At 41.1% G+C, this 17,781-nt stretch overlaps 2 protein-coding genes across 2 annotated transcripts; one reads left to right on the top strand and one right to left on the bottom strand.

Moving 5' to 3' along the window:
- The first annotated feature begins 836 nt into the window (after positions 1-836).
- Positions 837-10,353, top strand: hpcal1 (hippocalcin-like 1). Its single transcript, XM_028397213.1, has 4 exons — positions 837-1,103; positions 7,072-7,561; positions 8,315-8,420; positions 9,694-10,353. Exons 2-4 carry the CDS (start codon positions 7,184-7,186, stop codon positions 9,789-9,791), a joined length of 582 nt encoding a protein of 193 aa, XP_028253014.1. The 5' UTR covers positions 837-1,103; positions 7,072-7,183; the 3' UTR covers positions 9,792-10,353.
- Positions 10,278-17,528, bottom strand: LOC114428629 (protein disulfide-isomerase A6-like). The gene is made up of 14 exons (XM_028397212.1): positions 17,412-17,528; positions 16,022-16,229; positions 15,568-15,709; positions 14,669-14,726; positions 14,401-14,527; positions 14,151-14,257; positions 13,923-14,059; positions 12,938-13,052; positions 12,579-12,719; positions 11,693-11,777; positions 11,533-11,605; positions 11,287-11,445; positions 11,105-11,201; positions 10,278-10,955 (listed from the first exon to the last, which is right to left on the bottom strand). The coding sequence occupies exons 2-14, from the start codon at positions 16,038-16,040 to the stop codon at positions 10,881-10,883; spliced, it is 1,335 nt and encodes a 444-aa protein (XP_028253013.1). The 5' UTR covers positions 16,041-16,229; positions 17,412-17,528; the 3' UTR covers positions 10,278-10,880.
- Between the last annotated feature and the right edge of the window lie 253 nt (positions 17,529-17,781).

Genomic DNA, 17,781 nt, shown 5'->3' with positions numbered 1-17,781 from the left:
TCTGTGCTCACTGTACGGTCCAGATAAACACTCCATGTGCTTATAGAAACAGGTGTCAGGCTTCAGGAAGACGCACACGCTTACACACACACACAATCACACACAGTTAATTATTTATCCACTCACTGAAATGCTGACATACACACCATCCTGCCTGCAGTGTCACTTTAGCCTATACACAACACTGTCACAGGTGCTGATGGACGAGTTCACATCTGAGAGAGAAAGGATGCTTATCAATACTTTATTATGCATTTTTACATTTTTTTAGAAGGATGGATTAAATGCACTTGCTTTAGAAGTTCCTGTGTGTGTAGGCTGTAGTTAAAAGGAGAATTGTTGTTATTGTTTTCTAATATGTACAGAGAGTCTCTCCAGAGAATTTTTTAAAACTTCAGTGTTTCATGTGTCTTCATGATAAAATGTGCGTTTGCTGCACTGTCTCTGTGTTTGTCCCAGGCTGAAGATTTTCTCTCAAACAGTTTATTTTAGATATTGTGCTAATAATAGTCCCCAGTGATAATTTTCCACAGGACGCTGCTGCGACTGTTTCTACGGTGGAAGCCAGTGAGTGTGGACGGAACCATTCAGTGTGTTGGGGGTGGTAGAAGTACTGCATATAAAGTACACTCTTTTAAAAGTGCTCTTTACATAACACACATGTTGGCAAAGGTGTTTAGTTATATTCATGCTTATGTTAAATTGCCAACAGTGTGTGCGTTCGTGTGAAGTGTGTGTTATACGCACTGTATAACAGACGGAACCCCCTTTTGTGGTGCTTTGGGCGAGTCGGATGAAAACCGAGCTCTGTGCCACATCTTCCACTGACTGATAAAGCCGCTACACCGGGAACAGGAGGCAGGAGCGAGAGAAGACTATAACTGCTGCTTAAACATCATTTAGTTTTATTTTATTTTTTATTTTTCCACTCTGAGGAAGTGTCAGACTGACCATTTGAAATTTGTCTCGTGGTGTATGAGCAGCAGGGGGAGGAGGTGTTAGGTCAGACTACTGTAAGTTAACGGTTAAGTTGTTGACGCCACAAAGTGAGAAAGTGGGTTTAAACAGAGTGGACTTCTCCCAGCAGAGGACTCCTGACAGAGGTGAGTGTGTATGATAACATTATCCTCATCTGTAAAGTCCGCTCTGCTTCCAGTCTGACACTACAGGCTGCTCTGCCAGTTTCACCCATGATCCAGCCAGAGGAGGGAGGGTGTTAGACGGACTACACCCATGCAGGCTCACCCACATCTCACCTCCACTCAACAGTACATTAACACAGCCTCATGCTTTGCAAGCTTTAAGCTAAACTAGAATAAATGTTATAAATATCAAGTTTATTATTAACTACCATAAAGACTATCAATAGTCTGGCAAAAATATGCAAATGTACATTTTTAAGTTTTGTTCCATTTCTCTGTGGGGATTATTGTTGCCAAAATAATCTAAAGTAAAACTGTAATGTCAGATTTATCTTGTTAGTCAATTTGTGGCTTTCTCTTTCTATTTTGTAACAGGAGAGATGAAATGCTGTCAGGTCCAGCTCTGTGACATATTCATCTTAACAAGACAGCTAAGACTGTAATCTGGGGCCAACATATATTCTTACTTTAAATCTCCAGGATGGTGGAGGTGAAGGTTGGGGGTGAATAGGTTGGTTGGGTTGTAGCATGATAGTTGAGTTGGATTCCTATTTGGAAACACTACTGTCTTAAAATTAGTTAATAGGAGAAGAGTTGGGATTCAGTTGCCATGGTAACAAGTCCCATCCCATCTAATATATATGTGTTGAGGCAACAATGATAACAACATTATAGTTGGTCAAAGGTGTGAAGAACTCTCAGGAAAAATAGATGCTAAAGGGCGACCCTGCGTGTTGACCTATAGGTGACCAAAGTCTTTTTTTGTGTGTGTGTCAAATGGAGTGAGGAAACCATCCGACGACACGATTCTTTAGTAACCGCATATTAAGCTCAGAGGTCAGATGCACTGGTGCCACTTACTGTGAGTGACAACAATAAGAACCTATCTATGGAAACTAAATCTAAAAGGTGTTGGATTATCCATTTTCGGGGGTGATTTTAAAATGATTATTTATTTATTTTTGTATTTTTTTTCATAATATCAGTCAGTACCAAACTAAAGCAACACCTCTGGTGTGATTTTGTTTGAGTCTTATTCTAAAAATATCCTTTGCCTAAATGACTTTAAAAGCAGACCTCTGTAGAACCTTGCTGATAGATATCCTACTATCATATTATCCATCCTTTGTCTTACCACCGTGTTATGCTTAACGGCCCACTCATTGCTACTACTATCCAACACTTTTATTTCACAGTTTTCAAGTCCAAAGACAACATGTGAAGAGTATGTAAATTTATTAAGCAGCTGGTGAGTGGGTTTATTCATACAAACTAACAGCTGAAAACAAACAAATATAATGACTTAGTAGTTGTGAACTTAAGATCAGAGCAGTATCTTGCAATGGTCATAAACGGTGAAAAAAGCAGATTGTGATTATGTAGTATTTGAAACTTACAGCCAAAATGTTGTTTTTTTTCTTCTTCTTTGAGTCTCGATATATCTCCTGCTCTGCATGTGCCCCAGATTGATAGTTACACTGCCTCCGTCTCATAAGCCTTAGCACGACTATCCTGTTGCCTTGACTACTGGTGTGTCAGGGGACTACATCCTGATCCACTGCATGATTTTCTCTGACACGGGTTCAGAGAAACTTGCCATGAAGCAGCACTGAAAGCAAGAATAACCAAAGTGCTCATTTTATCTTTTTTTATTTTTTTTTTCCTTACACCCCGGACTGACTCCTCCTCACCCACCTGATGCGGTCGTAGTTATCAGTTAGTACACAGCACCTCAGGCTCCTAGTGCTGCTCCGCTCTCCCACTAACATGGGAAGTGTGCTTTCATTCTGTGCACTGAACCATATCAGTTTGTTTGCATTGCAATCTGTTTAAAAAGAGTCACCATGCAGAGAGCACGATAAACATTTTCACCCCAGTGTTTATGCAGACTCAGTGATGGGAAATGTTTGTGGAGTTTGGGCAAAAACCTGCACCTGTGAAACCTGATCAACAAACAGTGTTTAAAGACGTACGTTGTTTTTTTTAATGGTGATTGATTAATCTGCATATTGGGTCACAAAATTAGATTTGTGTTACACAATTGTTGTGGATCAGTATTTCCTGTAGAGCAGTACTTTTTTATGTAATCCAAAAAAAACCTCCTACACTGGTAAGATAGCATTTATGGACGTGGGTGTCTCACTCTCACTCACTCTCTGATATGTTTTTGCTTAACCAGTGTTAAAGTTTTATTATTGCTGACCTACAAATCAGAAAGAAATAACTAGGATTTATAATAATCATATCAATATTACATGTCTAAATATCATGGTAAGCCGGCTAAGAGTCTCAATTTAGACACTTTTTTTGTTATGTTCTTGCCTAAAATTGAGCTGAGCTGTGCACAGAGCAATAATCACCTGGGAGAAGAATAGATCCTTTTTTTTCTTGTGATGCAGCACAACACAGGAAATGATGTGCTCCTAAGAATGGTAAACAGCAGTGAAACTGGTCAGGGGGTTTTTACAGGAACCTCACTGTAGCCTTGGGAAAGGGGGGGGGGTACATGCCACACCGGGGCTTGTGTGTGAAACTGTCTCATTAAGCAGTGGAAAAAAAAGTGGACTATACAGAACAGCTATGGCTATGGGGGTTGGGGACAAGGAGAGAGACTGTTGCTGTGTAATGGTGGGGAATCGCAAACAGTGAAAGTGGAATGGCAATCTCCAGGGGCTGCTGTGTATCAAGCAACACTTACACTCTGCGCTCAGCTGACAAACTTACTTCAACTCCAGCAGAGAGAACTTCATTTGTTTTACCCCACAAAAGGAGGTCATATGAATGGTTAATATTTGGTAGTTATTTCTGACTGCATCACTCTTTTAGGGCAGCAAGTAGTGGGTTAAAAAATAAAAGACCCGTTTTGACCAGCTGTCAAAACACATTAAACTTCCTGTAAAGTATGAAGTCTTTACATTAATGTATGAGCTCAAATGGAGGAAACGTCCCTGCAGAGCAGGCCCATATTTAAAGCTGATTTCTGCAGCAATAATTTAGACTAATGAGGTAACTATTTACACTTTAGATGTGCACATGAATGCCAAAAATACCAAATTATTGTCTTTAAAATAGCAGCAAAAATATGCAGGAAGCCTCAGTAGCAGTGGGAGGTTTAGATAATCAACATATGTTAATCAGCATTGATGAGCATATTTGAAAGGTCACTGGAATCGGTGCGGTGAGACAACCCACACACTTGAGTTGCCTTCTTTTATCTAACACTGGTTTAATGAGCAGCTCCTCTTGGACTCTTTATTTATAACTTCTTTAAAACATCAGGGCAGTGTGTGTTTTTTTCCTCCTGCCTGGAATCTTCTGGGTTTCATGTGGCTTTGTGTGGTTTTTAGGGGGAATAAATAGCAACGCCTTTATTTATGTCTGCTCCAGCTCAGCCTGTATGCTGAGCTGTCCTGGAAAAGTGCATGTGACCAAGAGGCGAGGAGGCACTGTCGCTTCCTCATCCTGTTGTATGTTAGAGCGGAAGGACGATGGTCAGGCCTGTAGGGTGCTTGCTGCAGTCAGTGGACATGATATTGTCTGAAAAAGAAAATCACTTTTGTCCTAGTTGGTCACTGCTGTTGTGTAACGTTAAGAACACAAAGCACTAAAATACACAGCTTCTACAGCCTGATAGAAAGAAAGGGCTTCAATCTTTTAAGTGTAAATGTTTGCATTATAATCAAGGGTGAAATATATACTTAAGTAAAAGTAGAAGTGCTACATCAACAACCCTACTTAAGTAAAAGTCTTAAGTACGTAATTTACATATTTAGTACCCAGAAGCAGCTATGGACAGGTCTGTGTGTCATGAGGTAGGCTGTGGGCATCAAGTGAACAGAATAATAGGTATTCAGCGTTTTTACTGTGTAAGTATTCCTGCTGTAGATTAATGTTATGATTCATGTTAATCAGACATTAATGGATGGACCTGTGTTAGCAGACTAGCTAACTGAGCCAGAGCACCGGCATCATGATTGAGGCTCATTATAAAAACACAGCTGGCAGCGTGACACCACCTCCATGCAGAGTCTGACCTCACCTCAGTCCAGCACTGTATTCTTTAAATGTAACATGTTACTACAAAGACTGTAGAAAAGTAGAAAGTACAGATAATAGCTGCAAAATGTAATAGAGTAAAAGTATAAAGTATGCACTATTATTTTTACTTAAGTAGAGTATAAATACATACAAATTTACATAAGTACAGTAACGAAGTACAAAATACTTAGTTACTTTCCACCACTGATTTTAATCAGACTTAATTATGTATAATTAAGCACATGGCAGCATTGAGTGGCAGGTGGGTGTGTCACAGGGTCCAGCCTTTCCTGACCTAACTGCTACTGCAGGGACCGTCCAAGTCTTTTAAATCATAGTATGATGCTAAGGGGCTGCTCGTTTAATGATAATTATCTGAATGGAAGCTTCTACATAGTGAATAGAAAATGACCTCAAAAGGATGTATATGTGCAAAAAAAATGGTTAATAATATTAATATTGCCTTAATGTATTTATTTATTTATTTTTGTTTCATCTGTATGTGTGAGCAGACTCTTCTGGCTGCTTCTTATGTTACTTTGATTCATAAAACAGCAGGAAATAACACCTGTGTGTGACATTTATAACACACAAGGACATCAGCGTGTAGAAAAAAAAACTCATCCCAATTCACTCTGCTCTCATTTGTTCTTCACGAGATACAATCCTGGGACCTGAGTAATTGAAAGAGAGAGAGAAGGTGGGCATAATAACATCTCCCTCGCTCTCTGCCATAAATTCATTATAGGCAACACAGAGGAGTGGAGGTGGTATTCAGAAGGATTATTATGTAATAATTGAACTGCTGGTATTAGTAAAAAAAAAAAGCGCCTCACATTGCATAGCTAGAAATAGTTTTTCTTCTATGTGTCATACTTTTTCCATTCTTTCTTCCTCCCTACCCCCACACAGCTCTCGCTCAGTTCCTCCCACTCACACTTTAACCAGATGCATGTAAAAGATACAACCAGCCAATTTCTTTCCCATGTTTTTTTTTCCAGGAATGTTTCACTTTCTGTCTCGGTCACACTGTTTGTGGTTATTTGGAACAACATCCGTACAGAAGCACATGTTGTCTCCCTCTGTTTGGGAACAGAAGTGTGCCAGGGTCGCACTTTATTAACACACTCCGCACACTTTCACTGTCGGGTGTCATAACCTTCTTGCCTATTGCTCACACACACTTATCAGCGAGCGACATGCACAACGTGTCCCCGTCTTACACTTATATTGCTGTTATGGTTTTATTTTTGATGTGTTGTGTTTATGCAGCCTCATATCCCCCAAAACATGAATACCCCTGTGTACATGAATAAACAGATTTTGCAGAATATAACCATGGAAACAGAATTTAGACAAACCACAGAAAAGCAAAGGTGAATAGGCACAGGTGGTCAAACACTACAGTATTTATTTTTTTTTAGGAATCATTTGTGTTTCTTTTTATTTCCACCTGCTTAAAATCAATCAGAATATTCATCTTGTCATGAAGGGATTATTGCCAAGGACAGTCTGGCCTTCTCAGAAACAACAGTCAGTATCAGCCTGACCTTTTAGAAAGTGGCTTTATTGAGAATTACAATGCCCCAGGACACTTGTCCCTCCACCATGCAGTGAGGGGTCGATAAATTATCACAGTGCCAGAGCATTAATACTGTATCCATGGAGACCAGGCCATACATAATGTCCTGATGATATCTAAGAAATCTTAACTCTGTTTTTTTTTTGTTCTTGATACAACTACACAGATTTTCTCCCTCTTGCCCGAGAAGCATCTTCAGAGCATGTTTTATAATAACATGCTGCTGCAAACTAATAGGAATTATACACCCCATGAATCATTTATGAAATTCACACAAGGATATTAATGAGTGTTGTTGGTGCCCTGTAGGAGCAGAGGAAGCTGACGTGCAGACTAAAAGGAGAGAGCGGAGAAGTGAAAAGGAGGTTAGAGACCCAGCTACCAGCCTGCCTTCCTGCCGCCTGTGAGAGAGCGCTGCATCATGGGGAAACAAAACAGCAAACTGCGGCCTGAGGTTCTGAACGACCTGCGAGAAAACACAGAGTTCACTGACCACGAGCTGCAGGAGTGGTACCGTGGCTTCCTCAAGGACTGTCCCACTGGCCACCTGACCGTTGAGGAGTTCAAGAAGATCTACGCCAACTTCTTTCCATACGGCGATGCCTCAAAGTTTGCTGAGCACGTCTTCCGCACCTTTGACACCAATGGAGATGCCACCATTGACTTCAGGGAGTTCATCATCGCCCTGAGCGTGACTTCTCGCGGCGGGTTGGAGCAGAAGCTGCGCTGGGCCTTCAGCATGTACGACCTGGATGGCAACGGGTACATCAGCCGGGCAGAGATGCTGGAGATAGTTCAGGTGAGGACACATTACATACTGCATGACTCATACTACTACTCTTATCTGGACTGAGTCATTTACTGTGTCATCTGGGATATAAATGTGATCTGCCTGGGCAATAATAGTTTAATACAACTATTAAACAATAAAGAAATTGTTCTGTCAAAAGCTACACAATTTAGATCTACTGTAGGTACACAGTGGATACAGAGGAAAAGAGAACTATTACTAAAAATATACAAAAATAAGTCACCGTTGTGCCTGATGAGGCTATAAATCAATACATAATTTAATAAGGTTTTGTAATTATTAACAAAATAGAACTTAATGGATATTTTCTCCCCCCCCCCCCCTCCCTCTTTTCTGTTTTCCTTATCACCACTGCTATATTTACTCTTTCAATATGGAGAGCTGAGCAGCCTGAGGCGCGTATCAATATTGGTTCAGTCCGTTGTGTTTGTGGATACCAGTGAATGTGGAAAAAAAAATACATTAAGCATCATGACTTTTGTCCTGCGAGAACACATTTGTTGTTTTTTTCCTCATGATCAGCTTTAACATACACAAACAGACACAGCATAGCCCGGTGAGTCCGTCCAGAGAGCGATTCTCAGTTGTCAAAGCACCATCATTATCAGGTAGCAATGGAAAACAGGTCACCAAATTCAGACATGTGAAGTGGCTATTGTTCAACTTTACAGACAAAAAAGCTTCCCAACAACAAAATCAATATGCATAACACAGCCGTCACTGTTACTGTTTCCTTTGTAGGCAATTTACAAGATGGTGTCATCGGTGATGAAGATGCCTGAGGATGAATCAACACCAGAGAAAAGGACAGATAAGATCTTCAGACAGATGGACACTGACAATGATGGTAAGACTGATGTGTTTGTTATTAAATACATGTGCATCCTTTTATGAACTTGGCCCATCTCACAGGGAATAAATATGTTGATTTGTGTAGATAGATGCTTAATGATTATGCTGCTCATCCATAATCACCACATGACATGAACATGAATAGGAACAGAATAAGCAGCACATGCTTTTAGTCAGACAATGAATGAGTAAAAGTCATTGGGACAGGAACAGTCATTTTAAAAATGTGAATAAATCATCCAGGATTAGTTATGTAACAGTCCTTCAGATTATGAACCGCACAGGACTTTGAAGTGTAACAGGAAGGGACGAAAGTGTCTGAGAGAAGGATGGAGGGAGGAGAAAATATCACCCACATGACCGTTAACAGTCTTTGCCTGATGCTGTGTGAAAAGGTGATGTTACACCCCTGTGATGAGCGCGAAGCCTCCCCGTTCTCAACCTGTTTGACAGGTCACAGCTCAGTGAGACATTTTAGAGCTATTCATAGGCCTCCGATGTTTGGAAGCAGAAAGTTCTGAAAATCTAAAGGTCAAGCTGTGTGTCAGACTCAAGTTACAGCCACAGCTGCAGCGCAGGGGAAATCCAGCAAAACTCAGTTAACCCTCCGTTCTAATGCGATTTCCTCAGGATGATGTGTGACAGAAAGTTTCCATTGCTCTGGAGAAAAACTGTGCTTGTTTGTGCTAGATTGCTAAAATAAATAGATAAATATTAGCCCTGCATGTTTTCATTTTTAATATTTACTGTTAAAACAGATGCACAGAGGCTTGGGATCATCAGCGCGTAAATGCATTTATGATGATGATGCTATAAATATAGCATCAAGATGCCTTTTATGCATTTTTGAATTTTCATTGATCTGTGCACCTCTCATCTCATCTTGCTCCATTTTGTGCAGCTGTCTAAAAGCCAATAATGTTAACTAATGTAATGTATAATGTATAGTAAACATAAGCGCTTTCAATGCTGATGGGCCACAACGAAGGGACTGTGGGAAAATGTAGGTCCCCGTCCCACTGTGTAGCTCTGCTTTAAGCCCTGTTTTTTTAATACATGTAGTACCCAAATTCCTAAAATCTAAAAAACAAATATGCAGCATTATTTATTATTGCCATTTACAAATTCCCTGAAAATAGCACAACAGCACCTCCTGCTGGCTGATGTGACCACACTCAGTCATGAATTAAAAGGACACATACGGTACTTTGTGGCCTTTGTTTTTTCCACTGGTGACAGAGATTCTTTTTCTGGTCTGTGCTCCACAGGTAGATTGTCTTTGGAGGAGTTCATTAAAGGTGCAAAGAGCGACCCGTCTATCGTCAGATTGCTGCAGTCGGATCAGGGAGCTTCTCGTCAGTTCTGAGGACATAGACAATAACACATACACACACACATCCATCCAGCTTTATGCGGTTTACCTGAGGCTTGGTTGTCACCATACAGACACGCCCCGCTCACTCCCATGTCTTAATGTTTACATTGATGTATACTTACGATGTGGCTCCTCCTCTGTGGACGATGAAGCTTTTTCAGTTAAGCTGTTCTTTGTTGTGCTTTTTCTAAAGCTCGCTGCCTTGAAATGATTTCATCCTGTTTCCTTTTAAGTGAAGTGCCATATTGTATATTTATACTGACTGGATTAATATGCTTTCAAGTATTATGAATCCCATTATGTTACACTAAGAGAAAACTAATTAAGTCACTTCGTATAATTCGATTCAACCTAACTGTTGAACTGTGGCTTATCGCTGTTCAGGATATCAGCACAGGGTGATATAGGCCTTTGGTATTGCATGCGCTCAGTGACTTTCTGATATTGTAATAGTTTATGTGAATATGGAGGCAGTCATTGTTTTTATTCCTTTTTATTTTTGTAACAAAATGTCATTTTGTTTTCACACAATTGAAATAAAGTCGTGTAAGAAAAATCTACACAAGAAGTCCCACAGCATCCCCTTGTCCTGGACAGATTCACCAAGATTCTCATTCACTGATTTTAAAAAGGAGAAAAAACACATTTAGTCACATCAGGTTGAACAGTGAAGTGTTACTTTTACAAGTCCACATCTTAAAATTGGTGCTCGCAGTCGGCTGAAGAGGGGAGAGGTTAAGACAGGTAAGAATGTTAGAAAAAGACAACTGAAATGTGACCTTCTGAACCTCTCCCTTCCTTTTCTCAGCTGGCAGAGCCTGTATAAATATGCAGCTTCTAACGTTCAGCAGGTACGTGAGAAAAACAGTTCACTCCAGTTCTGGTCCCTGTCCCCGTCACTGAAAGATGATGTGAGAAACTGCAGGTGTCTCTTATGTGTCTTTTCTGGAGTATTTCAGTAACTGGGCGACCAGGCCTCCCGTTCTTCCACAGGAGAGGGGAGGCAGGTCGCACAGGACCAGATCAGACCAGACCAGGTCCCACAGAACCAGTCTGGTTCAGATCTTGTCCTGATTAGACTCATAGCTCATCCTTCCTAAAGTCGTCATCATCCAACTCTATGTCACTGAGGTCGTACTCCTCCTCTACGGGAAGCTGAAAGTAAAAAAAGACGCTGTTAGCATAGAGTAGTTAAACCACCTCCTATTTAAGCTACTAAGGAAGTCACTGGTTTATTGGGCACTGCTGGGCAAAACAGCTGCTAATCCTAGAGGAACGTCTTTCCTTTCCTTCCATTAACTCACCTGTCCATCTTTGCCATCCCATGCCTCCACAGCATAAATCTTGGGCATGACACCGCCTCCCAGTGTGGCAGTTGAGCCACGTCCCACAGAAAGCTCCCTAAAAACAAAAAAAAGCATCAGCTTTGTGAGTGCCATCATTTAGCTCTGCCTGAATGACAGAAAAAGAACCTGCACCGTCCTACCTGAGGAACTCATGGATGCCAGTCTCACTGAAGGAGCCCCTGAGCAGGGCAAATTTCATCTTGCGTGTGTTTATGGCAGCCATGGCAGGGTAACCGAATCCACCGATACCCAGAGAGGCCTCCAGGTCCATCTGAGCTCCAGCCTCAGTCCACAGCCAGCTGAAAAGAGGAGGAGCAGGTCCATTAGTCACAGGTACAAGTTGAAGATGTTTGAATAAGAATCTGTGACTGGACTGGAGTGCCTACCCCCACATCTTCTTCTTGTACTTGTCAGCCATCTTCACCATAACATCCAGGTAGCTATTCCTACCAGCTGCGCCTGTGAGATCCAAGGAGGCAGTGAGTGTTTCAGCAATGACTAACGATAAACTGCTGTCCAAGTGTCCTCTACTAACAATCCCCTCACCTGTGTCCAGGATGTGTGGCAGGACAGCAATGATACACAGCTGACTGTCCTCACAGGTCTTCTTCAAGATGTCTTCACTGAGGATCTGTGAGTCACAGAGATAGACATACCTATTGTGTTATGTGAGACCGTCAATCACACCATCGATCAGCCACCTAAAATGCAGCCTTTAAACCCCTTTTTGTTGTTGACAAATGTTGATCTTAATAAAGCAGTAAAAGGTTTGAAGCATGGGTCTGTCAGAAGGCATTAGCTTCAACATTTGCACTGTTTTAATGCAAAGAAAGGCATATTTTCACTGCCTGGCTTTCCACTTTTGTGGCAAAAAGCAGTAATGATAACAGCAGCATGGAGGGGAGCTGTCTTTTCTCTTTAAACTCACCAAATGAGGCTATTTTTATTCTTGAACAGAGAGAGACAGAATTTGTGACTTGCATGAAGATGAGTGTGTCGTCAAGGTGTTTTTATTACTGCCAATTAAACCTGGATAAATACCCATAACTGCTGCCTATTTATTTGTCCTTGCAACGAATGACAACTGTATCCTTCACAATGATAAAAACCAAAGGTTAGTAGTTGTTAGGGTGTTTTTGTCCTGTCTGAAAATGACATTTGACCTACCATGACCTGGATTACTGCTCAGACATAATGTTGTTAAGCCTCAGTTTGAAGGTGAGTGCGAAGCATGAGATGCTATTTTTGGTCTAATTTTGGAAACAAGTAAGAGATTATGCACCACATCAAAGAGCACTCTAACACTGTGATGGATGTTGTGTTGATTTAGTGCATTTCTTCAACTTGTTTTGGAAGTGCTGCTGCTACTTAGTTTCAACATATGTCTTTAACTGGTCATTGTCATGTGAATTTTGGTGTCATAAACACTGACCTCCAACATTTCTGGAGCAGGAGCATTGTCAGAAAACAGATCCAAAGCTCTTTCAATGATATCGCCACGAGAGCGACCTCCTTGGTAGTCCTCTGGCTCTTCACCTTTCTTAAAAATCTTGATGGTGGGAAAACCACGGACCTAGACACACACAAAAATGACAAAAACTGTTACTTTTAGCTGCAGCATCAGGCTGATATGACACAAGAACCGAAGGCTGAGTGTGAGTCATCCAACTACAAAGTTTTATAGCGTTGCTTGAACATTAACCAACACATTCTTCTAAAAAAGGCAGCAAAGATTTTGCAGGTCGTTTTTATTGGGAATGTGCTTTGCATCATTTGTCAGTTCTTACTCACCCCATAGCGGCTGGACAGACCCTGGTGTACAGTAGCATCCACAGCTCCGAGGCGAACTTTGCCCTTGGTCTGATCCTTGACAGCTGTGGCTGCAGCTGCCCACTCAGGCTCCAGGCTGCAAACAGAGAAGGAGAGTGGGTTTTAAAAGATGTACTAAAAGAGTTAAGACAGTGTTAAATGGATTCATCTGTACTTCTAAAATGTAAAAAGTTTGGATGTAGAAAAATGTGTAGGGGGTATGCAAGTAATGTTCACTGCACTTACAGCTGCCGAGTGGAGGTGTTGTTTTTAAAACTGTTATCCATAGAAAAAATAAAAAAATGCAACTAAATGGGGGAAAAGCTGTTGTGCAACTTGAAATCTGAGAGCTGTAATCTTCCCATGTAAAGATGGAAATAAATGAATATTTATTACAAGTAACACTGTGTTTGTCTTAGGCATAAAGAACAATGACACCCTACAGGCCAGCTATGTGTCTTGTTTGTTTACAGTCAAGGATTTTCTAGCCTTCAGACTGTGCTTGCTCTATGTTTTGTTGGTGTCAGGTATCTATAAATATCAGGAAAAACGATTCCTGGTCACATGCCATATTCATGAGCCACTGCATCTTTAGTAAGTTTAGAGGATCACTGTCAAGCCAAATTGCCTTTAATTTAAGCACATGATCATCTTCCCCCTGCTGAAGAGAGCCACGTTGCTGGTTGTTTTGTCACTTGTAAGGCGGGAGTGTTCCAACATGTTGAAAACTGGATGGAAAATGTTTTGGAATAAACAAGTTCACTGAACAGTTTTAATAAGGATTAAATATTGCGAATGAAATAATGAAGCACTTTCAGTGAAGTCTGGGGATTATCCAGCCTTACAGGGTTGTTTTCCCCCACAGTCAGTTTTTTTTTTTTTTTTACTTTCTAGGGCTGTGAGGAGGACCAACAAAATAGAAAGCACCATGTAAAAGTGAGAGGGTTTCTCTGTTTCAGGTACTCACTTCTTGCAGTGTCCACACCAGGGGGCGAAGAACTCCACCATCCACACATCATCACCGTCTAGCACCAACTTGTCGAAGTTGTCATCAGTAAGCTCCACCACATCCTTCTTGCTGCCACCACTGCTGCCACCGCCACTCTGATAGTTGTCATTGACATATTACTCAGGCACATCCAGTCACGTTTTTTTAAACATGTCATATAGTATTACATGTCAGCACTGTGTGTACCTGTTTGTTGTAGCCAGAGCCTCCAGACTTGCCGCTCAGCCTCTCTTTTACCAGAGTGCGCAAAGCATTCATTGCTCCATCCACAATGGCCTGGCTACTGCGTCCTCCTGAAGTGTGAAAGACACAAAGATTTAATGCAGTCATTGCAGCCTAAAACAACAAAAATGGATTAAAAACAATAATTTTGGATTCATCTTGTCGTAACACATAAGGATATCACTATTCAAGGCTGCACCGGTCTCATCTGTACCTTGATATTCCTCTGGTTTGTTCTTGTTGGCTCCAAAGATCTTGATTGTGGGGAACCCTCTGATGCCATACTGGCTACCCAGTGACTTGTGCTGGTCAGCGTCTACGGCACCAATCTTCACAATACCCTGAAAAAACAATCACAACAAAGAGATCAGGCTCTTCATTCTCAGACCAAATATCTTTCTCCTAATCAAAGTCTCATATGGTCTACATCTCTATAATGGAACTGGTTTTGAATTCAAAACAGTAAAGACAATTTTATTTACCTTCAGGGCTGTGGCTGCCTTCTTCCAATCAGGAGCAAGATTCTGGCAGTGGCCACACCTGTAATGATATACATAAAATAAGGAAGTGACTAATAAATCAATTTCCTACTGATGTTATTGCAGGAAGTGAACTTTTATAAGCAATGAGAGCAAGAGATGTGGCCATATTCCCACAAAAGGCTGGGGAAAAGTTCAACACTTAAGTTAAAATATTCATCAGCAGTGAAATGAGCATACTTGCAGAAAATATTTAGTTCTAAAAGTCTTTCATCCTTTCATCTTTTTATTAATCTTTCCTCTGCTATATTATGTTATGTGTAGACATCGAATATTTATATTAAAGTGATAAAGTGCCACCTTAGTCTGATGTCAAATTTGTTAGAGGGGACATCAAGCCACTGTGAGGACACCTGCACACCTTCCAACCTAGTGTGTCTGTGCAGACTTGTCCACAAGCATGTGCATGCACTGGAAAACCCAAACAACCGCCGACTCTGAGGAGGAGCTGTGTAAAGATGCCTGCTGCAGCTATGTAAGTAAAACTCTTGCTTTTTTTCTTTTTAATATAACAGGAAAAGGGAATTATGCACCAGTGCACACTATACAATCGTGTCTACTATGCCAGCATAAAATATGGACTATTAAAGAAATAACATACATTTTCTGTGCTCCACTCTCCACTGCTTGTCTTAAAACATTATGTATTATCTGTTTTACTCCAGTCAGATGACAATAATTCTTGTGTGATTGTTATTCACCTCAAGTAGGAGTGATCAGCTTTGCATACAAGTCTACAACAATGAGAGTAAAGAACTAAAACTATGATACCACCGCCTGGTTGGACTGATAACACTTGTTAGCACTGAATAATAGCCATGATAGTTTAAGTATGGACTCACCAGGGAGCATAAAACTCCACCAGCCAAAGGCTGTCACTCTGGATCACCTCCCTGTTGAAGTTGGAGGAGGTCAGCTCAACAACATCATCACTGGGTGAGTATAAGGCATGGACACTCAGGACCAGTGAGCAGCCCAGCACTCCTGCAAGACAAGATGAAGGTCCGAAACGTTAACTAGCAGCACTATTGATACAGACACAGCAGATAAAGAAAGCAGTGAAAAGACATTGTGTGCCAACTCATATACTGTTTATGTGTAAAATGTCGTGACTAAAAGTGAAACTTGTGTTTGTGCATTCACTGATTTGACCATAACGGAGGCCTGGCTAGCGCTTTTCTCTTCACCTTTAACTTAGCTATTCAAGCTAACTAAAGCAGCGCAATGAAACACACACAGCTAGCACAGCTACAAACATTATATTTGATAAAAGTAGAAAGGCGTTTTTTCACTCACCGAGTAAAAGCGGCTTCATGGTTTCAGCGTCTGTCTGCTCGCCTCCTCACTTAAAACTGCACACACTCAGTCAGACTGCTGCCGCTGCTGCGTCTCCACAAAAGTAGATCGAACAATCTCACCGTGGCCCGCGCTGATTGGTCCGCTGGCGGCGACGTTGCGCCTCAACCAATCAGCGTGCGCCGTGTAGTTTAATGGAACCGGTACACTGAAGAAGACGAAAGAGGAGAAAGGAGGCAACACATGGAGGAGATGAGGGAAGGCTGACTCACTCTAAACAGGGCAATGATGGAGAGCATTGTGTTTGCATCCATACGACAGTTCTTATTACATAGACCTAAGTAGATATAAAACGTTTTCATACTTTGTGTAGTAGAAAAAAATATTATTTCTATTCTGTTCACTCGTAGAGAAGATTGAAGCCAGGCGTCTGTACTTGTAGAGTTTTCTTATAGACTCATCCAAGCAGCTTCAACTGTTTGGTGGGGAAACGTGGTTTATATGTGGTTGCAGACCTCAGTGGGTGGGTCTAGGTAAAACTTACAAACAATTGCACTAAATGTTTCCATAATTACCTGTGATGATCTGGCTGCCTGTGCCAGGTGTGTCTAAGACTGGCTAACGATTATGAGACAGAGGGGGACTGGTTGACAGCCCTTTGTTCCTTCTGTGAGTATGTGCAAACTTCCTGGGAATGGATGGAATCACTGCATTATAAGGGGTAGAAAGATGATGTCTGAGGCCACCACCTATGTTAAGGGAAGGTTTTTCCAGCTTAACAGTGGTTGTTTAGTTTCTCCAAAGTACAGATCAGAGCATTCCTCACTGCACTGGACTGCATAGATGACATTGCTGTGTTTCTCCCTGGGAGTCTTATCCTTGGGTCAATTGGGACCAATTGGGATACAACAAATGTATATATACACACCCCTTTAGCAGTGATTAGGTTTACCTTCTACCCTCAGCAGTGAGTTATGGCTCCCTCTGAAGTGGAGGAAATGATTGATGAAAATAAATTCATTGTACTTGTATTTTTTTTCCTTTATCACTTATTAATGTATTTCTGTTCTCACTGGATTGCACCATGGTTTAAAGAAAAATAAAACGCATGTCAGGACTTGCAACCTCAAGATGCAGCCACTAGATGGAGACAAACAACACAACATGATCCAAAGTCTACACGCCAATCAATCACAACACTGCAGGTAGAGTAGGAACAAATCATATTCTGAAAATAGGCTGCGTATTTTGACAGTAGACATATATCCTGTTATTCTCGGTCTGTTTCACCACAGTTACACGATGATGAATTCAACACGGATGATGGTTATTAGAGAAAAAGACTTAATAGGCTATAAAAACAGACCATTCATGGTCACTTAATCGATACCTTTTAAAATTGTTGCTCTTTCAGCTGAATCCCACCGGACATCCCTGATTTCTCTGTTTGCTACTTTTCAATTCACCCAGCGCCGCTGAGATTTGTGCTGTGCTGCGCCTAACTGCACTGCGCCGTCAAAAGAGACACACGGAAACCGGAAACAGGACGTCCGTCCTAAAAATAAAAGCACCGACTGTTCCCACTTGGGGTCACTGTGAGTTCATCGGAAATAATTATAGATATGTTTATTTACAGCGACATTTTGGAGTTACTGACATGCCTATTTACAAATTTAAAATGAATAAACTACAATTGTGTAATCAATAGAGTTTAGAATCAGCCCCCCTGTGGCCTGCTGGGCTACTTATCCATTTTTCCA

This window comes from Parambassis ranga, chromosome 24 (genome assembly GCF_900634625.1).
Source record: "Parambassis ranga chromosome 24, fParRan2.1, whole genome shotgun sequence".
Taxonomy (NCBI): domain Eukaryota; kingdom Metazoa; phylum Chordata; class Actinopteri; family Ambassidae; genus Parambassis; species Parambassis ranga.
This window is presented reverse-complemented; position numbering and strand designations above follow the sequence as displayed.